This window comes from Gambusia affinis, linkage group LG08, assembly GCF_019740435.1.
Source record: "Gambusia affinis linkage group LG08, SWU_Gaff_1.0, whole genome shotgun sequence".
Lineage (NCBI taxonomy): Eukaryota > Metazoa > Chordata > Actinopteri > Cyprinodontiformes > Poeciliidae > Gambusia > Gambusia affinis.
In genome coordinates, this window is record NC_057875.1 from 17,424,506 (window position 1) to 17,448,769 (window position 24,264).

The 24,264-nt window shown below is 36.8% G+C and overlaps 2 protein-coding genes across 8 annotated transcripts in view; one reads left to right on the forward strand and one right to left on the reverse strand.

The window, feature by feature from the left end:
- The window catches only part of LOC122835803 (paramyosin-like), a 25,560-nt gene continuing 1,296 nt past the window's right edge, over positions 1–24,264 (reverse strand). Inside the window, exons 2-22 of one of the 5 annotated variants that reach the window (XM_044125153.1) lie at positions 18,398–18,492; positions 17,024–17,164; positions 14,317–14,388; positions 14,108–14,179; positions 13,986–14,021; positions 13,720–13,794; positions 12,411–12,449; positions 10,803–10,938; positions 9,487–9,566; positions 8,763–8,885; positions 8,609–8,668; positions 7,996–8,100; positions 6,699–6,809; positions 6,445–6,585; positions 5,442–5,667; positions 3,718–5,261; positions 3,215–3,296; positions 2,894–3,003; positions 1,479–1,567; positions 932–1,139; positions 1–772 (exon numbers count right to left, since the gene is read on the reverse strand). In XM_044125153.1, coding sequence (XP_043981088.1) covers positions 962–1,139; positions 1,479–1,567; positions 2,894–3,003; positions 3,215–3,296; positions 3,718–5,261; positions 5,442–5,667; positions 6,445–6,585; positions 6,699–6,809; positions 7,996–8,100; positions 8,609–8,668; positions 8,763–8,885; positions 9,487–9,566; positions 10,803–10,938; positions 12,411–12,449; positions 13,720–13,794; positions 13,986–14,021; positions 14,108–14,179; positions 14,317–14,388; positions 17,024–17,164; positions 18,398–18,492 — 3,515 coding nt within the window. In that variant the 3' untranslated portion in view covers positions 1–772; positions 932–961. Of the gene's footprint in view, positions 1,140–1,478; positions 1,568–2,893; positions 3,004–3,214; positions 3,297–3,717; positions 5,262–5,441; positions 5,668–6,444; positions 6,586–6,698; positions 6,810–7,995; positions 8,101–8,608; positions 8,669–8,762; positions 8,886–9,486; positions 9,567–10,802; positions 10,939–12,410; positions 12,450–13,719; positions 13,795–13,985; positions 14,022–14,107; positions 14,180–14,316; positions 14,389–17,023; positions 17,165–18,397; positions 18,493–19,799; positions 20,122–20,175; positions 20,213–22,096; positions 22,179–24,264 lie in introns of those variants that run through there. The other 4 variants (XM_044125155.1, XM_044125154.1, XM_044125156.1 and 1 more) reach the window with 4 other exon arrangements.
- tcp11l1 (t-complex 11, testis-specific-like 1) overlaps positions 22,223–24,264 on the forward strand; it is an 8,896-nt gene continuing 6,854 nt past the window's right edge. Inside the window, exons 1-2 of one of the 3 annotated variants that reach the window (XM_044125158.1) lie at positions 22,223–22,541; positions 22,978–23,112. In XM_044125158.1, the coding sequence (XP_043981093.1) occupies positions 22,986–23,112 (127 nt within the window). In that variant the 5' untranslated portion in view covers positions 22,223–22,541; positions 22,978–22,985. The remainder of the gene's footprint in view (positions 22,542–22,977; positions 23,113–24,264) is intronic. The other 2 variants (XM_044125160.1, XM_044125159.1) reach the window with 2 other exon arrangements.

Here is a 24,264-nt window from a genome sequence, read left to right on the forward strand (position 1 = left end):
TACTGAAACAAAATCCGAGAAAATCGTCTAGAATGCGACAAAGATAAAGAGCAATCATACCAAGGAGAAGCCAGCTGTCTGTGCTTCATGGTCTTTATATTTCACAACAGGAACATAAAGTTAATGAGATGCAAATTACAGTGAGCTAATTGGTCTGTATGTTCCCTAATTGATTTCTGTTAATTAGGGTTCGTGTATTCGGTGCTAATTGTTACCTCTATGGTTGTGTCTCTTAATTAGCATTAATAGGTGTTACCAGTTGTGTTCCAACATCTAATTTCACTTTTAACAACAACAACTGCACGGATTTAGACTAAAGGTTCCTTCACATTTAAAGCTCCTCTGAGGATATGAGGTTAATGTTAATTGCCATATTAATTAATGTGTTAATTGCTTGTAGAATCTTTTTTTTTTCCCCTAACCACTTTTGTTCTGTGGTAACATGACTGGGCTGTTTACTTTGAAATAATTTAGGCTTATTCAGAGATAAAAATACATTTTCACTATCTTTTTATACCCTTTTATATCAGGCTACTTCCTTTAACAAGGCATTGGTGGCTACAAAACCCACTACTAACAAAAAAAACAGCATTAAGAACGTTCTTAAATTATGCAGAGTAAAATGATTCACAAAGTTCTGCTTCAAATTCAACTTATGAAAACACACAAAACCTTATCCAAACATTAGCTTAAACTTCTAGTTGTATCAATACTGCCTTCCTCCTGAAGCAGTTGCCCAAACCTGACAACAACGAATGAACAGCACCGAGTTCTGAGGATAAAGCAAAATTTTATATACTAATGTTAATGTGTAAAGTTACAAAGCAAAAATTTGTTTACTCATGTATGCTTTAAACTAAAATAGGATTTTAGAACAAAAAAAAGTTTTACTTATTAATATTTAAACCTAAGACACGAAAAATGAACCAACTTGTTAAACTTGTGGATACATCAGTTTTGTTCAGCTGTCAGTTCGTCGTCTTTTGGACAGTCGAAGCCTCTCGCTGTTGAGAAAATGTTCGATCTTAGAGATCTGTGCTCTGAAAGCAGACTGCTGGGTTTCCCTCTCCTGGGAACAGGACACATCCCACTCCGACTCTGACCTTGTAACTGGAGCTGAGCTCTGAGCTTTGCTACACCTGGTATGAACAGAAATTAGTCACTTACAGTAAACACATTATAGGAGATTCAAGAAAAAAAATTATCTAAAGGATACATAGAACCATATTTATTTACAGAGATTTGAAATAGAATTCCTTCCTCTTATATTTTACACGTTTTTCACTTTCCCATCATAAACCTTCATGTATTTTATTGTGCTGCACAGCAACACAAAGTGGTAAATAATTATGAAGTGGAATTAAAATGATGCAAGGTTATTACAATATTTTATAAATAAACTGTTATACATCTAAATAGTTACAATAATTCACATTTGGATAAAAATAACTCTGACAATCCTTCAGAAACATACTTACTCCAGGTTGGTCTGCAGTGAACCTTTGCTGCTTGTATTAGAGGAGAGAGTGAGTGGAAAAGAACTGATGGACAAAGAAAGTGTCTTGTCCTGTGAAAAAGAAGACAACAAAACAAATCATAAATCAAACATTTTACCTTTTGGCATCTTATACTCAAATCCTGTCTGTAAAAAGATGTGGTAGTTAGAGGGTTTGATTCATTGTCAGAGGAAATGCAACACTAACTCAACATAGATGTGAATCAAGTATCAAGCAGCAGCAAATGGCATGTAAGAGAATCCAACTGAGAGAGTAGCCAGGCTCAGACTGAACTCTGGTTGATGCTCCCAGAGTTTCGAGTCTGCATGTTAAAAAGAAGACTTTGCTTGTCACTGTTATTTATTCAACTTTTTTTCCCCCCTCAGTGCTGTATTGACGGCCAGCGCCTGGATTTGATCAAATCTGTAATGTCTCCTTTGGTGACAAAGGAGAACGAGGGTGAAAAAGAGGAGAGCAAAGAGAGGGTGGAAAGTGAGTGAGAGACAAATGATGAAGTGAGAAAGGAAGAGGGAAAGTGCAACAAATAAAGATGGAGTAAGTGAGAAAGAAGGGGTACCCGAGGATCATTAGCTAGGTTTTCTTCCACAGGTCATTCGTTCTGTCTGTCTGGCTGTTTGAGAATGTCTGTGAGGTCATTTAAGTTCTTTCACTCAACACCTGACTCAGCAGGATCCCCCAAAAAGAAACTTCGTCAGAGCATTTCATCTGGTCTGGGCATATACACAAATTTGCTCCTATATTTAAAGATTGTGAAAAGAAATGTTAAAAAGCCATTTTTGGGTCAGTGGAAAGCTATTTCTAGTTCATATATTCTCCTCTGAGGCTTTTATGTAAAAGTGTTCCACATTCCGTTCCTGTTCAACATCAAATTAAAGTCCTTCCCTTGGACAAGTACCTCTATAGCTTAAAATGAAACATTGCAATGATGATTTATAATACACAGAATATACTATATTTTGTTTTGTTGTTTTAATATAGAAAGGTTTCAATCAAGAAGCACTGTGTGGAAAACTAAGTCCATCCAATGAGTCAGCAGATTCCTGGATCATTTATTGACCTTACATCTGCCAGACGTTTTTTTCTGAATGACTTTGTCAGTCCTCCACTCTTTACAGTGTTGTTTTGGTTTACTGATGTTTAGCAAGCACTAATATCTGCACCAGAAACTTTATCACTTACCAAGCAAATAGACCCAAAGTATTTTAAGCTTATTCCTTGGCATTGTCATAACATACTTATACTATTGGGGATCAGTTAACCAACTGATTTGTTTTGGGGTATCAGGGTGTCATTTACTTTTTTTATTAAAATGTTGAATTGCTCTAGCTCATTTGCGTCGTTGCATCTCAGTTGAATCTTCCTTCATAACAATTTACCATTTCTGCTGGTTCCTCTCTGCAGTTTTCTCCCCTCTGTTGACCCGTCAAAGAGGATGTAGCTCCAGAAACATTGAATAGATCAGATGCTCTCATTATGAGCAAGGGGACTTTAAAAAAAGACAAGAATGACAATAGAGTTAGAAAAATCATTATAGCAGAGGGTAAACTATGTGCAGCTGATATGTACAGTGCAGACCAAAAGTTTGGACACACCTTCTAATTGAATTCAATTAGAAGACCAAAAGTACAGACTTTTGGTCTGTACTGTACGTCAACATATCAAGAGTCGTACAAGGATGAAAGGATGTCAACCATCACCTTTGTTCTGCTTGCTTTCGTTGAACATGGGTATAGTGCTGTGGGAATGCCCTGTACTATCTGTTTGAGACACATCGGGAGCCTGAAAAACCAGAGCTTCATGAACCCCAGACGTTAAACGTTTTATTTTTCTGCAGCGTTTATATTTAATACATTTAAGAAAATCTGTGGTTTCTCTGCTTCACTGAGAGCAAATTTCTGTCTTTGTTTCTGTTTTGCTTCATAGCACCTTGTTGGTGGAAAGTGATGCCTTTGTCTAATTTCTAATAAAACTTCAAAAATTTGCTGCTTCGGGTTTCTGTGTGCATGACTGTGCAACTTATTCTCATTTTTAAAGATAGAATTCTTAAACTAAGCTTTCTGAAATGGTTTGGTTAATCGTCACTTATAAAAAATTATTGACTCATTGTTATACAATGTAATATCTAGAAAAGTTTTGAACTTCGAGACCTAAAAACTTGCCTTTGAAATGCAGATATTTTATTTTTTTAATTGTATTATACCTGGTTTAACTGTAGCAGGCCGCATCCATCTGACTTTGGTCCAGAGCAGAACCGTTTTCTCTGAGCTGCCCCCCAGTCAAACAGAGACCTGCAGGGCTTTCTGCTCATCGGGGACAAATCAAACGAAGCATTAGGTCTCTTATGGTGAAGCTGTAAACGGTCAAGCTCTGGCCATCCATTATTGTCATGACTTGGCAGAATAGAGAGATTCAAATCGCCTTTGTCTTGGGTTATTTCTTTAAGTCCAGGATCCTTCGGTGTGTTGGTTTTTGTTTCCTCCTGAATGTTTTCAGTTGAAACATCTGGTAGAAGGATCGCCTCCATGGATACATCCTTTAAACAGGATGTTGATGAAGGTATATGTACAGTTTCACATGTGTTTACATTTGGCTGAATCCACTTCCTCTTTTGTGCATCATCTTCATCATTAGCCACAGCAGACGTCAGCCGCACACTCTCCTTCGTTGAAATTTCCGGCGGTGGTTCTCTCATTAACTCAGACTCTTTACTGACAGGTGCATCAGTATTTTCATCTGTTTGGGTCATATCGGCGTTGACGTGTGGAGGATTATATCTTCCAATTTCAGTTTGGTTTGTTTGGCACACCTGGACTTTGTTTTCTTGCTTTAACTCTCCAGCAGGATTCGTCTGGAAGGCGCATTCAGCAGGAAAAGCACCCAATGTTTCCCTGGATGGGTTCTCATCTCCTGGAATCTGACAAAGTGTGATCGACTGAACTTCAAGACAAGACGTCCGATCCGTTGTGGTTAAGATATGTATCTCATCTTCAGCACTGATGCTGCATTGATCTGAAGTCACTTTGTGTTCATTTGTGCTGACAGTAAATTCACTGTTTACATTTCCATCCTTCTCTGTGGTTTTTAGAGAAACACGTTCTGTGGAGTTAAGGGGTTCACAGACAGTTGACGGCGGCTCAGTATCCATGAAGTCATTGACCTGCCTGCCGAGGCTCGTTTCAGTCATATCAGCAGTCGTGAGAGCTGGTATCTGTGTTTCTGGACTTTCTGATGCATGCTTTGCTGACTCTCCTCTCTCTTTTACTCCATCTGTTACTTCTCCCTCACCTCTAGCTCTTGTTTCTGTTTCTGGGTAACTGGTCCTCTCTGTCGCCTTTGCTGACCCCTCAGAATCCCTGTGCATGTCTGTACTATCTGCCATTTGAACTGGGGTTGTTCTTTCTTCTGCAGCATTTCTTTCACATTCCACATTTTCTTGAAATACCTCCTGTTCTGTAATGTTGGTTTCCTTTTTGTTATTCTGCCCTCTCTCATGTTTCTGATTATTTCCTTTTATGTTCTCTTCACATGTTTCATATTCAAATAATTCTGTAGATCCATTCAGTGAAGCGCACCCAGGGTTTGATGTACTGACGCAGGTAGATTTACTCAGGAAACCCTGATCAAGTCCAATTAAGTCACTTGTACCAGCGGTTTCTGTGTTTTTTTCAGAGTTATCAGGGACGCTGCTTGTGAAATATGATAACTGTTTAATAATTTCTTGCTGATGATTCACCTCGTCTTGACCTGGGGAGGAAAGGTATAGATGTTGACAAAATATGCTGTTTTAACAGCATTGTACTCAAAACCCCCACATCGTTTCATCATGAACCGATGGCATTTTTGGCCTAAAGATAAATAAATTTAAGGTTCTCAAAATGGAATCAAAAACTATCCTTATCTCCTGTTTATATTCAGAAGGCTGACCTCCATTTGCTCCAGTAGCAGCAAGCTTTGAAGCTGTTCCTGTGTCCTTCAGACAATCTTGGATTTTGGCCTGAGAGGAAGCAGCGCACTGCAGACTGTCGAGGTCAGGCAGCTGAGAGCTAGATTCTGGTTCCTTAGCAGTTTCCTCAGCTCTGAATCTTTCCAAGACTGAGCTGAAAGGACTGAGCTGGGTCACCACAAGAGGACTCTGACTGTTGTCTTTCATCTATGAAAGAAAATAGTCACTTAAATATAATGAAATGATGGAATAAACTGTTAAAACCTTGAAAACTAACAGGATTTCACACATTTATGTTCAGTTCTAACACAAAACTGATCTAAAGTTATAATATTTTATTTTTGACAGCTCAATCCTAGAACGGTCAACTGTTAATAGGAATATTGAGAACCTCAAGTTGGCAATGCAGGTCAAATGTATTGCAGTGCATTTGATTAACCTCAAATACAGAGTCTTTTAAGAAGAATCTTTCTTATTTTTGTCTAAATTGGAATACCATATTACTTAAGTGAAAACGTGATGATTTGTAGCATTGGATGCATCTGCAGCTAAAAATACTTCTAACATCATGAGAAAAGCTCAGCCGTTTTTGCTTGACCTAATGTCAACACAGCTAATCTTTTGATTATTTTTTGGAGGAACCAATTAAAAATGAATGAGCAAAAGGTGAATCTGAGATCTGAGATATATATATATATATATATATATATATATATATATATATATATATATATATATATATATATATATATATATATATATATATATATATATATATATATATATATATATATATACACACAAAGTTTTGGCTTAATTACTACTCTGAAAATGTTTTTCAGCAATTACTCTTTTGAGTGCCTACACTCCAGCTAACAAATGATCAATTACTAAACTAGTCGACAATTATTTCAATAATCAATTCATCACGATTAATCTGATTAATTACTTCAGCCTCAGACATAAGTAAAGAGCATTTATTACCGGTGGTTTCCCGGCTTGCTGTGCTTGACAGCTGGCCTGTAAGATCAGGTCCGCGCATTTCAGCTCAAAGCCTTCACAAGCTTCTTTCAAGGTTTGAAAGTCTGACTGCTCATTCTTAATTTGAGTCAGTAATGTTTCTCTCTGTGTGATCACAAAAACAAAGAAAATACAAGATTGAAAAGCTCTTGCTCTGAAAAAAACTTTACATTAAAAGTCTTTACATCACCTCCACGAAAGCGTAGTCTCTGTTTTACCTCTTTGTCCCAGTTCATCTTGGAAGCAGCGTAGCTCTCTGTCAGTTCAGCCACTTTGTCTTCCATTGTCTTTCTATTCTCTCGCATCACTTCGCGTTCTTGCTTAAGGGCCTGCCGTAAAATTAATTGCCCATAAGATTTCAATGCAATACTAAATTTTTATGAGTTTATTTAAAGTGAACAGAAGGTTTTAAACAGGGCCAAGAGAGAGAGAAAGATGGCGATAGCGCTGCTTGCTAATACAAATCAGGTTTCTTGTGTCATTTCAGTAATGATTTTAATAAATTAATGAGAGAGAGAATTAAAATGGAGGGAGGTGGGGTGGCACAGAGCAAAGGAAAGAGAACAATAAACTGCAGAGCCATAAATGGAGAAAAACATACTATCATTCAGCTGCGGGGGGATTTTATTCACAAATGTACACGTTGTGATGTACTGCACCATATTCACCAAATTTATGAGATGGAACAGAGGCTGGCATTTATTCATGTCTTTGTACAAGTGTTTTCATAGTAATTTAAACAGATCCTGAAGAATGTTTTCCTTGTGCAGCACTTAAGAAGGTGCAGGGTTTCCAAGAAGGAATGAATTTGTTTCAGTCAAAAATAAAAACATACACCTCCACAGTTCTTATGCAATTCAAAGAAATAACGAACAAATAGGAGTACATTTTTTACCTGTGCTGCTAATTCTTAGATGTATTTTTCATGTCCAATAAACGCTTGTAACAAGGATGATAAATCCTGAATGGTACTAAAAATGTAACTAGTTGTCACTCATTCTGGAAAGTTATATTTTTGTTTTTAATCAATACTGTTGCACATCCTCTTTTGTATCATCAGCAAATTGCAACATAGTTAATTCTCTTCTATTTTTATGTCATTCAGAAACTACATTTTTTATTGATTGGTTTGACTCTGTTATGTGCATTTTAGACAATCTTGAAAATAATTAAGACTCAGAGCACAAAACAATTTTAAATCTCAGAAAGTTGATTGTAATTTGGCGCTCATGGAGCACACCAGTTATGGAAATAGAAACTTTTCCATTTGCAAGGAACCGGCACATCTGAAAGGACACCAGAGGGCAAAGTAGTGGGACAATGAGTTGAGTAATGTGTGACAAGTATTAGCTGAAGCATCCAACTGTTAATAAAATTAGTGAACAAAAGTCACAAGGTGAATCTGCATTTGACAAGAATCTTTTACAGAACTCTCATGTTTTCAGCGTGGGGAAACTTGTGTGACTAAATGTTAAAGTTCTAAAAGAAAAATTAGAAAAACTGAAAAAGTCTGACCTTGAACATCCCTGTTTGACTCTCTAGCTCCTGTTCGATTCTCCTTACGGTCTGTGTCTGACTCAACAACAGCTGCTGGTTGTGCTGCAGGGACCTCATCAACTTCTAAACACAGATCCACAGAACTAAATAAGAACATCTTTGGAACTGTCATTCTATTCCTTGAAAGCTTTTACCACTAAACCAAAGATCTTGATGTCTATATTTTTTCCTTTTAACATTTTTTATATGTTAAAAGAAGCCTACGATGTCTGCATAAGTAGCAATCTAGCTCTTTATATAGTGAAAACCATTTCTTTTTCTTCTACTTAGCTAATTTAGTAGACTTTTTTTAAGCTGTTTTGAGCATTGTTCTCCTGTACAGCTTAATGAAATCCCCAAAAGTCACTGGCATACCAACATTACCAAGTTCCTCTATTCCACTCAAGTTTTGCCCTGAATGGTACAGAGAATTTATATTAATACAATAAAGTCCACGTGATAAAACAGAAAATTTAAGATTTATACAATTTTATAGAAAATATGATTCTGTGCATTTTTCCATTAAATTTTACATTTTACAATTATTCTAAACAAACGAACAAAAAAGCTTGTCATGTTTCTTTTTCCTTACCTGCTTTTCTGCTCGTTCAGCAACATTCTCCTCCCGGAGTTTCTTGTTTATTTCAGACTCCTAAACAAAGATTACTTTGTTCTAACTTTTTTAGGTCCAAATACACTGTTTTGGGACTTATTGAAGACCCCTGTTTTACTGATGCCCATGTTACCATGTGGAGTTTTTGTTGCAGCTCCTGTATGTGCTGTTCCCTCCCTAAACGACTCTGGATCTTCTCATGTCTGACTGAGTTCATCTTTTCTTTTATGAGCTTGTTACAGACTTCCTCTAACTCCTGCAAAAGAATCAGACAAAATGCAAAAACACTCGGATTTAAGACTTGTAGTAAAGTCAACATTTCAAAGTAATCAGGTTGGCATCTTTAGGAAAACAACTTTTTCACCATGATTCTTGTTTTAAGCATTTTATCCGCTGTGGTTAAAGTTATTATAAAACTGTAATACATACTGAGATTATGATGAAGACTGATCTGGATTATGTGTAATTGCATCTAAATCTGATTGTATGTCAGATTGGACTTCCTTGGGTTGATTTGATTGAATCTGAACCAAATTGGGATCTGCCATGACAATTGTGAAAATAAATTGAACTGATTTAAAGAATCTTTTAAAATGCAGTTGGGTTATAAAAATGTCATTGTCATTTTTGACCATCCAAACCATTTTACACTAGAGCCACATTCACCAATTTATGTGCGCCTATCACATAAATGTGATATTGCCTATCAATACGCAGATTGATAGGCAATTTGGAAAGTTTTCAGTGGAACAACAGCAGGAGACAGGAGGAAGCAGGAATGAAATCCACAACCCTCCGATTGATGACAACTCCCCCCACTGAGTCACAGTCAAATGTAATTTGTTTCGTCTTCATACCTTCTTAAGTGAATCAATGATTCCTTCTTGTTTTTCTCTGGCAGAAGTCAACTTGTTATTTATCTTCATGGCCTCATCAACTTTAGGAAAAATACATATTAGATTGCCATCAAACATGACTGCATGACATAGGTATGAAGTCTGACAACACTGAAGTAGGACAAGTAGAAGAGACAATAAAGGTTATCATTTAGTCAAAGAGATTGTAAAAGTACTTCATCTTTTTTCCAGATCCTTGTGGGCTTATGTGTATTACAGCCAGAAAAAGAAGAAAAAGATCTAATATCAGAGGACATAGCTTGTCCAAACCGACTAACACAAAGATATACCATGAAAGTATGAGCAGAGTAGGATTTTTAAAAGGGCAGGGAAATGATGTGATAGATCGGTCTTCTCTGCTGTCAGCAGAGTGGGAATTCTTTCTTGGCTTACGTGTTAAACATTGCTGCCAAAAAGAGCACATTTTTCATTTTTCACAGGTTATCAAAATAACCCCAAAGGGGCATTTAGACAAACTTGACAATGACCTCTGCTTGTAACTTAAATTGTAAAATAATGATGGAGATTTAGTGCAAACGACTGAGAGTCAGAAAACTTGTACGTGAATCAATGTGCTGCTGCAATACCACACGAGCCAAACAAAACTCCATCTTCAGTTTGAACATCGTTTTCAGCACTTTATCAAACGGCAGAAGAAAGTAACGGCAACACGGAGACAAGTTCAAGCATTGTACTTGATCTGATTGCTTCGAGCTAACTTGGTTTGCATTTTACAACCTAACTTATATGGTATGTTTAATACACATCCCCTGTGAGTTAATCATGAAAATGTTTTAGAAAAATTTTTAAAATCTTTATTTCCATATTTATTGTCCTCATGGGCCTGTGTGCTGCAATTCTTAGATGTCTCCCTGGTCCAACCCATTTCAATTAAACTACCTAAATTACCTCTGATGTGCAGTCAAGTTCTCCAGAGTGCTACTGCAAGAGTATTAGACTCAGGTATGTTGAAGCAAAGACACATCTAATAGTTGGAGGACACTGGCCCTAGAACACTGTGATTGCCCTTCCCTGGAGCTTTTCTAAATCCAGGAAATACAAAAGTAGAAAATGTTACTTTTCCATTTTAAAAAGAAAAGTAAAATTTCTTCAGCATGAATTACAGTTTGAGTAGCTTGAAGACCAAACTATAAAATAAATAAGTAATATATAATAATTATATTATTGAATTATCAATAACATAATGGATAGATGTCACTTCAACAAAAATATCAAAGCTCTTTTGCATGTATTTTTTTAATCTAGTCATATATTACCGTTCTGCACCAGTTTGTCATGAGCCTGTTTGACCATAGCGCACTGTCTGGAAAGAGCACTGAATCTTTTCTCCACCTCTGCCAGTTGCTTCAGGTGGCTGTCCTTTGCGCGACTCTGCAGGGCTAGCTTCTGTTCCTGTGGAGGACCCCGCAGTTAAAATTAACCTGAGAGGGGAAATTCCAATTAAATATCTGTCTTCATTGTTGCTTTAAAAGAGTGGAGGCTCTGGCAGCAACAAGTCATCCACGTCAAATGGTGAAAATCAGTTCGCACAATTCAGCAAACAAATCAACTATGCACCCACATCAAAGCATGCTAAAGACCTGAACAATGCTGTGGCATGCTTCATTGCCAAAGACATGATTTCATTAAACCTGTGATCCTGAAGCTGATGAAGGGAGCAGTTCCACTTTACTTAATGCCATCAAGAAAATTCTTCGCAAATAGCAAAATCCCCAAGATGTACTCAGAGGTCAAAGCTCGCGTGCAGAAGCAGAAGCAGGGGACAAGAGGGAGTGTAGTTTTCCGCAACAGCTGATTTGTGGACTAGCAGTGGTGGAGGTGGAGAACCATACATTAGTCTCATGGTGCGTTTCCTCTCTCTAGAGAGGGAACTAAAGTCCTTCACTTATGTATCTGCTCTGTCTCCTCAAACCCTCAGTCAGTTGTGGCAGATGGCTGCTTGTACTTTATTCCTGTTAAAGGGGAGTTTTTTCTCCTCACTGTCTTTGCATGGTTGCTCAGTATGAGAAGTTGCTGTAAAATCAGTGAACTTGATGCAAGTTAGACAGAAATTTTGTAAAATACTTTGAATAATTTACTGGGATTACTGCCCTGTTTGATAACCAGGATCAACCGAATTGAAATTATATTTTTGCAAATTTCCTCAAGATGACATCTTTTGTGAAATGGCGCTATATAAATAAACTAAAATGAATTTAATTAATTTTATGATCATTTCTGTTTCTTGTCAGTTTCTGTTATTACCTTCTTCTAAGCTGTATCAAAAGTGCTCAGATATAAAGCACGAGTCTGTGAAAAAGTATTTATAAAGGCAGGCAGAAAGAAATTTGGAAAACTTGTCCTGAATTCTGTCAGACAGAGATACACAGATTACAGGTGCAGAAGAAGAAGGAGTCAAATATTTAAGATGATCCCTGTTTAATGGAGCTAGCGGCCGAGTGTTTCAGAAGCATGAAAGAATCAACTCCGCTCATGCTTCACAGCACTTTATTGCTCTTCACACTGCTGCTATAGTTTGATTGTCTGTATCAAGCAGATTTTTTTCCACCTTCCTCATTTTACCTCCCTTCACTTTCATTCCTCTCTCCAGCTCTCCAATCAACCAGCTCTACTGAACTCCCTCTGAATCTGCTGCCAAGAAGGTTAAACTGAGCGAAGACCAGTTATAAAATATTTTAATAGAGATATTTCCTCTGCTGTGGTGGCAGTTCAAAGAGTCACACTCCCTGTCTGTTACTCGTGATGAGCTCTTCCCTCTCAACCAGTGCCTCCTTAGCACCAGTCCCTCATCTTCCTCGTTTAATTCTCCTCCCTCTCAAGAATCACCTGTCAACAGATTGTATAAATGGAGGATTCCTCCTTACCAGCTCACTCGATTTCTTCTCCAAGTTGTATTTCAGCAACTGTGTAAAAAAAAAAAAAAAAAGAAAGAAGAGAAGGTGCATTAAAGGACACTTTCTTTTTTCTTTTAAACCAGAAAGTAAGGATGACACAATTTTACAGAATAATTTTTCCAGAGTAACGCAAGGGAAAAAGAAACTAGTTAAATTGCTTTTGTGAAAAAATATTTTCCAGTGTCTAAGAAAGTTGAATTAAGTCCTAGGCTTGTTTATTTCCAAAAGACAAAACAAATACTCAAAAATACAATAATTTTAATTTGGAGGTTTACAGTGTGACAGGAATGTATGAGACAAGAAACAAAACACTAGGCCTCAGAAAGTGTTAATATCCAGTTTCATCCTTCCTCACTGTTTAGTTTAGTTAAGGCATTAAAACTATTTGAAGAATTTCAGAAAACCTCAGAAATGGAGTTTAAACATTGCTTATTTTTTCAAACCCGGCACGCTCATCTGAAAATACAAAACGAGTTGAGAGTTACGGGAGGCATGGAGGATTAATGCGTCGCAGATACACACTGATTCACAGGAACTTTAAATGACCACCTGGTGAATTCCTATAGAATTAAGATTTCAGAGTGTATCTTTATATTGATGCTGGGCTGCAGGCAAGATTCATCCTAACTGTAGATTTCATTTATACTGATGTTTTTACCCCAGTGAAAGTAATGCTGACTCAGTGCTCTTGTCCCCATTCTTTTTTTTCTGTTTACACTTTGAAACCATTTTAATCTGCACCAATATCAGTTTCAAATTAGTTTAAAATTTTACTACGAATAAAATAAAAACAAACGCTAATTTCGATTAAACTGAAACATTCACACATGGTAAAGTTACATCACGTTTGAAGTAACTTCATTCCTGATTGTTACTCATGTGAAAATGTTTTAAATTAAAGAAATTTATCACACCAAGGCACACTAATGAACTTCATTTAAACCAAACACCACCTATATTGTCTCCCAGATGGAATATCAAAAACAGACTCTATTGTCTCTGTAACAAAGCTGGGTTGTTAAAGTGCAGCCGGCCATGTGGACAGCCATATATCACCTCTGTGTTGTCAAGCCTGCAGACAAACTACCCTCAAGTCAGACCTTTGTCCTTTACTCTGATCAAGCATGACTTTTTTTTTTTTATCTACTTGTCCTGTTGAGTTAATATGAATATGTTTTATTCATTTATAAATAAAGGGGGGAAAGGAAAAAATAAAGGCTTTTGCTTCATGGAGGACAACAGAGAAAAAGAAGAGACTGAATGCTGAACTTCTCAATACCTGCAATGACTTCAGCTCTTCCTTTAAATTGTTAATCTCCTTGTCCTTTAACTCTGCACTGACCTGGTATTTCCCCTGAAATGTGATATTATTATTGTGAGTGTCAAAAACAGTAATAAATACCAAAGCACGGTACGGAAGAATCCCCTCCAAGGGCCAAGACTTTGTGCCTGACACAAGTGAATTTACTACTCCACTTTAGCATTAACTGAATGAAATGCACTTTTCTCCCAAAATGTTTCAGAGAAAAAATAAGCTTGTCGTACCTTCTCCTCCTCAGTGTGTTGTAATTTGACTTGAAACTACAAGGAGGAAGATAAATTATATTTAGGATTTATGAATTAATACTGTGATTAAAAAGCTTTGTTTGGATTTTTAAATAAAACACCCTTTTTTTCACAGAGTCGAGCGAGGCAGTGTGCTGCTTTGTCATGGTTTCTATTTTATGTTGAAGGGATTCCTGTTGCACAAAGACAAAAAAAAAGACAGAAATTTTATTCATAAATCATTCATGGATCATTACATATCATTCAGGACGTACAACTGAGTTGTTCTAAAAGACAACAGTGCAAAGAGGTTCGTTACTGTAAGCTCTACCTTTTCCCACTCCAGCTCCTGTTTCTCCAGCGCAAGCTTACTGATCTCATCCTCAAAGCGCGTCTCTGCATCCTAAAACATGAGAAGGGATAATCTCACTAAAACGGACACCAAGAATTTTTTTTTTGAAAAACAAATGTCCTAGGCTCAAGATACTTTCTCCACAGAAAAAGAAAGAAGAGGAGGAAACCTCATTATATCTCTGGTGTCACAATATTTACCGACCTCTGACTACTTGGTTAGTTTCTCCAATCTAATAATTGATTGAACTTTGAATGTGACAAGAAATAGTGGCCAAAATTCCCAATTAAAGCCCAAATTTAATCTCAGACAGACTGAACATTTTGTCATTTAAAAGCTGAAAGGTTAGCTTTAAGTCAGTGGTATCCAAACCTTTTCATCCTGGGGCCAAAACTGGCATATCTAAAATATTCACAGACCACAAAATTCATTAAATTTAAAGTACCACTGCTTTAATAAAGACAGTTAGACTGACGTTCACTGTCTTTATTAAGGCTGAATTTTGACAACACATATACGTTAAACAAAGTCCAGCCAAAAACCATATTGTATTCATACTATTCAGCAATAGCATCACATCTTTTCCTCATATTGTGCAGCGCTAATGTGGGAAACTGGTGTTTTCATATTTACTGTTTTGGTGCTGCTGATATTCCAGCGTAAGTAATATCCGATACAGAGCCTGTGAACATGGCATACACCCATCACTGGCATCCACATATCCATTGTCTGTGCAGTCTGCAGCAGTCATTCACACTATGAACTCTGAACAGTTCACAGAGCCACATGGGACAAATAACCAACCACATACAAACAAGCAGACCTAAGAACAATTTAGAGAAACCAATTAACCTAACAGTCATGTTTTTGGACTGCTGGAAGAAGCATATTATGATATTCATGCACCTAGAAATGGTATGCAAACTTTACACTGGCTCTGTAGATAAGACCATCTCAAATGGAAACACTTTCTAAACTAGATAACCAGTTAGTAAATTTAAATGGGGATTAACGCTCGGTGACTGCAGTCCAAGCAGACAAAGTGTAAAATAAATAAACATGTTCTCTCCCATTCTTTGGGTTAATAACTCTGGAGTTGAGCCACAACTGCAAACTGCTTGAAGTTTCTCTGGTTCAGTCCACCGTATCTTTTTGAAGAAGCACCCTGTGAGAGTGGAGCATTAAAAGGGAGGTTATATTTGTGAAACGCCATCCCTATCCTCCCTCTTCCTTAGGAGAAGGCAGGTAAAAGTCAACAGCTCTCTCTGTATATGCAATACTTTTTATGAGCATGTGGGAGCTGGTTGGCTCTGTGAATTTATTTTATAAGTTCCCATTAAAGTATGCTACCAGCGTGGCACTGCATTCAAAATAAAAAAAAACAAAACAATAAGAAAGTATAGAACATAAAGCTGATATGTTTGGAGTAGAAATTGAGTGAGAGGGTGTTTAAAAAAATAAGACTGTACAAACAAACTGAAAGGTTTTATTAAGCTTTGGAATCCTCATGAATCAAATTGTAATCTTTAAATATTTTTACTTTCCCAAATTATATCCCTTATATTAAATATATTCATTCTGTTTAGGATTTATTCAAAGACAAAATCTCAAGAGCTGTTGACACAAACTGTAAAAAAGTCAACACCAATGTCCATCTACATAATGATCTGCATGATGAGTCTTTTTTTTGTTATTTAATTGCTGTTACGAATGGTTGGATTTTAGTAGGCAATGAAACTGCCAAAGCTATTGTATAAATTTGCATGGGAGCTTAAAAATGTGGTAAATTTAAAGTCTAGTTGAAAGCAATCACAAAATTTATCCTTAAATTCCCCAGGATCACAGCATGGTTTTCATTTTAATCCAAATTTTGTGGAAAAAAATAAAATAAAATTAAAAACTACTTATTATTGTCACAAATTACCACCGTTGAAACCATATCCAGAATTCTTTTCTTTTTTTTTTTTTTTCAAATTTGAAGCAGCGAGTGAGCAGTGTGTTGCACTCAAAAACTCCCTGGAATTTGACCTGCTCAGGAATGTCCAGCAGTGTTGTGTCACCCTCTTGATTCCTAACCCCTCCACTCTGAACAGCACCACTGCAAAGTGTTATTTTGCCTGAGGATGATAAGATGCGATAATGTTTTTGTCAGAGCTAACAGGACAATAACAATAAAATCCAAATGGCAACAAATGACCAACATCCCATTTTTGCTCCTTTAAGCTTTAAGTACTCTCATGTTGAAAGTGCTTGCCAAAGGGGCAGTGGGAAGATTTATTTATGTTTCAAACAAGCAAATTTACTCTATACTTAGTTGTCAAGGGCTAAATGGCTTCTGTGACCCCAATCCTGTTTTTAAATGTATGTAACCCAGCTGGGCTCGTCCTTGATAGCCGGAAGCACTTGGTTGAGCAATAATATAAAACCAGTTTCCTCAATATGAAATCTCACAGCTATGATCGGCAAACAGCACACCATAGGCGTCACACTATCATTCATCAATAGGAATTTTAACTGAAGAATTAAAAGAATCAGGACAAAGAGGAATATCCTTGGTTTATTGCAATTACATAAGACATCTATCATTATCCATCAGGCCTGTTGCAGATTGTTATGTAGTGAAAAGTAGCTGACCAAAGGGATTTAAAGCTTTTCTCCTAGTAGGTCAGTGCAGTGACTACATTACCCTTCGAATATGCAGCTCTTCGACGACATCCTGGAGGTCAGTTTTAAACTCCAACAGCTGGACTAAAATTGGCGCTCCACCTTCTGTTTGACTGTGAGAGCTGGACAGAAAAAGCTTCTGTTCTGAAGCAGGGTCTTCAAGCTGCATCAGAAAAACAAATAGTTTTATGATCAGAAATATTTGCTAAATCGGTGAATAGTTCTCTTGCTTTTTGAAGCTCACCCTTACAGAGGGTGAGCTCTGTAAGGGTGAGCTGATATCACTGATAAAGTGTATTGTAGCACACTGAAAGTTGGATGGAAGGAAAACCTTAACGAGTAACATGAATAATCCCAGTGTTGGGACTATTGTAAAGGTAGAGGAATATTCATAGAGTGTGGACTTGAGATGGAGTGAATTCTTGAAAAGCAACAACAAAGACATATTTAGGATATATGCAACAATGTCCTGAATATACTCCCATTGCTGGGCTAAGGAGCAAAAGAACTGGACGTTTGCTCAGTGGTTCAGAGTAATGCAGCGATGCTTTCCATTTGGAAAACAAGTTCTTGGAGTATGGATGAAGAGTCGATAGCCTCAAAATCCAAGTCGCTTCAGGTTCAGGCCGTTTCATCTGCTCATGACAGATGACTTGGGTCAATGTGTTGCAAAGTCGTTTTTTTCACAGTCAGTCAAGTTGAAGCTTAGCAAACTGGTTTGCCAATCTCCATTTCACTTGATTGACTTCATTATAGTCTGTCCCAAAGGTGACAGGGTTTAACAGGTCTCCATATTAAAAACACATACATTCAAGAAAAAAAAAAAAAACACAATAAGTGACAATATAATTCACATTCATACAAAGAAAACAACTAAATTAAAACAATTCTATAAAGGTAATGTAGCGGCCTTGTTTGGTAAGGTTATTGCAGAAAGGACTAACGATATAACACCTTATTCTTCCCTTGACCTACAAGCTTTATGTGAGGGGTCCTCTAATCAGGTCTGAGGGCCAGTTTCCTATAACTCTTAGATGTCTCTAGTCCAACACGCCTGAATCAAATGGCTGAATTACATCCTCAGTATGCAGTCAAGTTCTCCAGACTTCTGCTAATAATCTCGGTATTTTATTCAGGTGTGTTGAAGCAGAGGCACATCTAAAAGCTTCATGACACCAGCCCTGGAGGTCTGGATTGGAAGATCTCTGCTTAAAGAAAACCATCAAAAAGACTTGAAAATTGTGCAAAGAAATGTAAACAGAAACAGATTCCAGAGAATAAACATTATAAAATAATTGTAGTAGTGAATACAATAACTGGCATTTTTTCTGGTTATCTTTTTCTGAATCGGAAAAGACAACAATGATGACATTTATCTTGAAAAGAGGTAACTTACAGCAGAAAAGGAGAGGGCTGTCTCAGACTCTGCTTTAGAATCCATTGAGAGTTGCTTCAGGGCAGGCAAATATCCCTCTGGGTCACTTTCTGCCTCTTAGCCGAGATGAAAAAAACATTTTGTTGAAAAAGGTTAATAGAATGGGCATTTTAATAAGCACTAGCACTCTCCTTTATAACTCAGTAGTTTATAATTACTCCCTGATCTGTAATTTTTACTGCTAAATGATTTTTGTGGGAATAACAGCGTGAAACATTATTGCCTCATAACGCTCATTGGTCACTATAATCTGACGTAATGTCTTTGAAATGACCATTAAGGGCTTCTTTCTTTGTTTTACACCACTTCCACTCCAGTGAGGAGATAACATCCTGATTTGCCATCTAGGTTAAAATGAACCTGCCCATTGACACTAATAGGGGTCAGAGTAATAACACTGGATCGACAAATTGCATTGTCAATGCTTGTTAAATTATCTAGGTTATTTAAAATAACCTGTGCATGGTCCTCTGCAACTACTTCCATCACCTGCGAATTCACAAAACAATGAGTGACACAAACAAACACTCTTTACACACACAGACACACACCAAGTGGAAAATAATAATATTTAAGTGGGAGGTCTCCACTAACCACTGGTTTCTTAATAGAACAGACCTTTTTCCCCTCACATTTAACCTTTGCCAGTATCAATCATGCTGCAGAATTAAATGATCCCTGATAGAACTGGATACTATCATAAAAAGACACTGTGACCCTAGGCTAAGGAGTGACTTTGAAAGGAATGGTGTGAAATGCTTCTGATGTGCACGTCGTGCACATGAATGAGTTTGTCAGCGTGACCACTCAAGTAAGAAACAATGTCTTTATTTGCTTTTCTGTGATTCACTTGAGCAGGTATTAACCAACTTCTACCAAGCCACAAAGACATATCAAAGGAAGTTCCAGTCATTAAACTGGAACATTTCTGCAAAGAAACATAATGTTTAAAACAAAACCTTGAAATGACTTTTGCTTCCAACTCCTCTGTGCTCCAGCAAGATAAAGAAAAGACTCTTTGATACAATAATATATAAAATCAGACCACAAAGAACAATAATAACAGTAGTCCAATAATGCAACACTGTACAACCTAGTTGTCTTTCCTCAAATAATAATAAAATGGATAACAATACAATACTATTTATATGTTTAAAACAATATTTGGTATAAAGGTTTAGATCAGCGGTCCTCAAACCCAGGCCTGGAGGGCTGGTGTCCTGCAACTTTTCGATGTGTCTCTGGTCCAACACATCTGGATGATTATCATTGATACCCACATTCTAGACTAGTAGGTGGCAGTAAATGTGCTTTAAGATGGTTTGCCAACCTCCAATAAAACACATACGAAAAAGAAGAATACCTCGATCAAACGACTGAATTACCACCTTTGAAGTCAAGATCTCCAGAGTTCTGGTAATGACCTGATTATTTAATACAGGTACGGAGAAGCAGAAGCAAAACTTTTCCTCCTGGTCACAATACTGTTACTTGAGTCATTTATATAACTTTGACGTACTGAAATTACGGCTAATTTTCTGTAATAGAAACAGTGAGTCAGAGTTACCCAAACTGTTGATAACGTCACGAACTAGAGTACATTAAATTTCGATGTTTTTTGGCCTCAAACAGTTTCTGATATCACATTCATATACAGAAACATGATAAACCGGAGGCTAAGATAGCTAAAACTACAACTAACAAGAACTAGTAGCTACAACGGAATTTTGGCCACTCACGGTGTTCTTCCAGTTTGTTACCCATCAGTGACATACCCTCGATTAATGCGCATGCGTACCGCTGCAATATTGCGCGTGGAGCAGTTTTAACATTAAACGCAACCAACGATAAATTTTATATAAATAAAGATAATGAAAATTTGACATTTAATTTATTAAATTATTAAATTACATATTTAAAACTTTATGCGTGTTTATTTCCAGTTTTAAATATTTTCATTTCCAAAATGTACTTTTCATCTGACAATCGTCATCATATCGTCATCATGTCTAGGCAAGGCAAGGCAAGGCAACTTTATTTATATAGCACCTTTCAGCCAAGGACAATTCAAAGTGCTTGTACAAAACAAGTTAAAAACAACAACGTGTGACATACTTTACCTATATGTGCTTGAAAAAAATATATTTTATTTTATTTTATTTCCGTTCTCTATCTTGCGAAGACACATCGAGAGAAATAGTAGTATTTTATGTGACATAAACAACATTATTTAAAACATGACAGTAATTGTTTCTAAAGTTTTATTTGTTCTGTTTGTGAAACATTGACAGGCAGTTTGCATGTGACACAGTATGATTAAAAACTACAAAAAGAAATATAGAGAAATTGCAACCTTTCCAAATAATTTTACATAAATATATGTTTATCTCCTCCAAGCATCAACATTTGCTCTTTATTGTCCCCATGATAAGTCCGTAAGAGTTGACTAAGAACTCGAGGCATCAAAAGTAAGTTTTCGAAAATTTCCCAAACAAATCTCAAGAATGAAGAGGTTCATGATAATCTTCAAAGTTCAGTGTGAGCTTGATAACTGCTTCCACCAAGTGGCTAAATGTAAGATTGCACCTCAGCTACACCCTACATTTTCTCCTGCGTATTTTTTATCAGAAAAAAATAGATATGTTTAACAGAGCTTTACAGCTCAACTGTTAAATAATATTTGTTTATGACTATTTTAAAACATCCAAATTAATCCTCAACATCTTTTTAAAAAATTATAAAATGTTTCATTCACATTTTTGGTCAAATAAAATATGCACGTCCAAGTGGATAAAATTCATCTTCCCCCCTGTGTTTCCAATCATAATATAAAAAGAACAAATTTAAATACTTAGTTGCATATTTTAACTTATAGTTGGAAAAACGCAACATCATTGATGTTTTTTTTTTTCATTTTGTCTGTTGTATTAAAACGGATAACAACAAAAGCAGCCTTAGAACTGTTTTAATCAAAAGAGTCTATTGTTATTAAGGCCTTAACCAGGCCTTTGGCTACATAGCAGTCAGTTAAAGTCAAAAAGACAGAAATTGAAAAAGCTGAGCCATTCTGCAAATGTTCAACTAAAATTTATTTTCTTGGTCTTGCTGGCTCCTATGCATCTAGTAATGGCTGCAAATTCAGACTAATATTGTTTTCGTCTGCATACAGTGAAGAAGAAATATCTTTAAAAGTCATATTTGTGTGGTTTTAACGAAATATGTGTTCAGTGGCATTTTAATTTGACTAAAAATAGGAAATTGTATTCACAATCAAGCTTTCCTGTGAAGAAGGGATAGGAAATCTTATTTTTAAGTAAGCCTTCTTCTTCCTGTCACCAACAGAAAATACATGGCCAAAGCATATGCGTAAGACATAAGGTAAACATCTAGTATGATATTTTAGTTATATGTAAATAAGAGATATCTGGATACACTTTAGAAAATCAAGATGTACTTAAAAATACTCCATGACCTGTTTTAATCAGCAACATTAACGCAAAATTCAAAAGTCGCATTTCCCAGATAAAAGGTAGGCTTTTCCAAAACTAGAACTGCCAATTTTTACAGAACGTGCTCTTTTTGCATTTCTATAAAGAATATGTACAATGTACTTCGTAATGTATTTACTCAATATACAAGGTTTTTGAGTACTGTTCTAACCTTAAAGAACACGAGTTCTCAGAAATGCCTGTATGAAAAATGACACGTTTGACGTTTTAGGGTTAATTCCACTGATTTTCTGCTCCCCTCCTTTTTGAGTTTAGTTCCAGAGGGCTCGACTGTTATGTCACAGTTGCTCCGCCCATCACAGGAAGTGTCCGTGTTGTTAGCGGTTGCTGTTAGCTGATGGAAGAAAAAAAAAAGCCGAGCTGCGACTTGACTAAACCCGAGTTTCCCGTGTGGGAAACACAACCTTGCTTTTGTTGGAGACCTTCCACGACTTTGACGAAGGTGTAAATAAATCTGAGGTAGCCATAGTAACGCTATGTGTGAGCTGTGAGGGAGAAGCTGCGTCATACAGGGCTTTGTTGTTGTTAGAGTCGAGCTGCTAACTGAAGAAGTTGGGCTCTGCGGATAAGGCATCTCTTAACGCTGAGCTTTGAAGGTAAATGTCATAGATAAGACTGCAGAAACACATTCTTTAAAAAGCCTTGAGCTGGTGACTTGTGTCATTTCCAGCGCTAAGCATCCCGATTTTTTATTTTTTTTTTTTCCCACCAGGGGGTCCTTTTTTTGTGGGCTCTAGTGTCCCCTTTTTTCACAGTAGGCTGACAGGAAAGGGGGAAGGAGAGGGGGAAGACATGCGGCAAATGTCGCCGGGTCCGGGAATCGAACCCGCGACGGCCGCGTCGAGGACTGAAGGCCTCCAAACTTGGGGCGCGCTAACCTTACGTCATCAGAACAAGCCTTCACATCTTCCTCAGATTATATCGTGTTGTCCTCAGAACTCAAAACAGACTCAGCTTCACTGTTTTAAAACGAAAGGTTTTTTAAAAAAAATTCTGCAGCTTGACTCGTCTGTGTCGCCTGTTATCCTGCAGAATCCAGCATGCCAAACGAGTCAGACCGCTTAGAGCGCAAAGAAGACAAGGAGTTAAAGGATGTATCTGAGGAGACTGCGGGGCAGCAGGTCACGGCCAGCACGCCGAGCCTCCACAGAGAGAACACTCTACAAGGTGAAGAAAACATTATGTACAGTCATATTCAATAACTTAATTGGAATAGAATAGTTAATTTATTTCACTATTTACTAAGTGTTATATGTTAATTTATAGCCTTTATTTCTGGACATTTATTTTCTTTTGAATGTACTGTTGGTGTTTATTTTATTTTAATGGAATAGTTTTATCTTTTATAGTCTTGCTATTTTCCATTAGTACCACAATAAATTTTTTAGCCATTAAAATATATATATCAGGGTTTGTGTACCTTCATATTTTCTTTTATTTGTGTTCAAGTAGTTTTTCAAAGTTACTTATTGTCTATTGTCTTGGCTTTTTTAATCTTCCTCTTATAAATTTCAGAAAAAATATCAGTTGATGCCTTTTATTAGTTTCTCAGGGATTCATTGTTGATAAAGGAGAGAAAAATGATCTTTCCTTCATAACAATCCTGCACCTATCTATTGTAGATCAACAAATTCAGATGTTTTTGGGGGATTTAAACCTGTTTATTAAAAATGTTTTTTAGATTTTTATTAATTTTTTTATATGTATTTGTTTACATTTTGCTTTGGGTAATATAAAACAGGTCACTGTTAAAGAAGCTGGCTGTTTCACAGATTGCTCAATGCAAACATCGTAATGGAAAATTGAGTGGATTAATGGTGGATTGACAATAGAAAAATATAGACGAGACTAGATAACTACAGCATTGAGACTATTGTGAAGCTATGCCTATTCAAGAGCTTGGGGGAGATTCACAAGACAAATTCAGTGCAAGTGTTGCATTGTACCTCTCTTGAACCAGAGACAATGCCAGAAGCATCTTCTCTGGGAGAATGAAAAAAGACTATTGTCAATATCATCAATAGTCAAACGAAAGTATATTTCACATTTGATTTGGAAATCTAGGTCACACTCTGGAGGATGAGTGAAGAAGTGCAGAAAGTTGTTTGAGGTCTTGTATGAAGTTCCAACAGTTAGTGATGATCAGGTGAGCCAGGTAATCTGCCACTGATGTAGCTGCACTACATCAAGGCTAGTGCAGCTACCTACCTGGAAATTCTGGGGTACTTTATGAGTTCTTCTACTGAAATGCATTTTTCAGATACTAATTTTATGTCCGATCATGATCTGTCACCTGCCCACGTTGCTGAAAGTACCAGT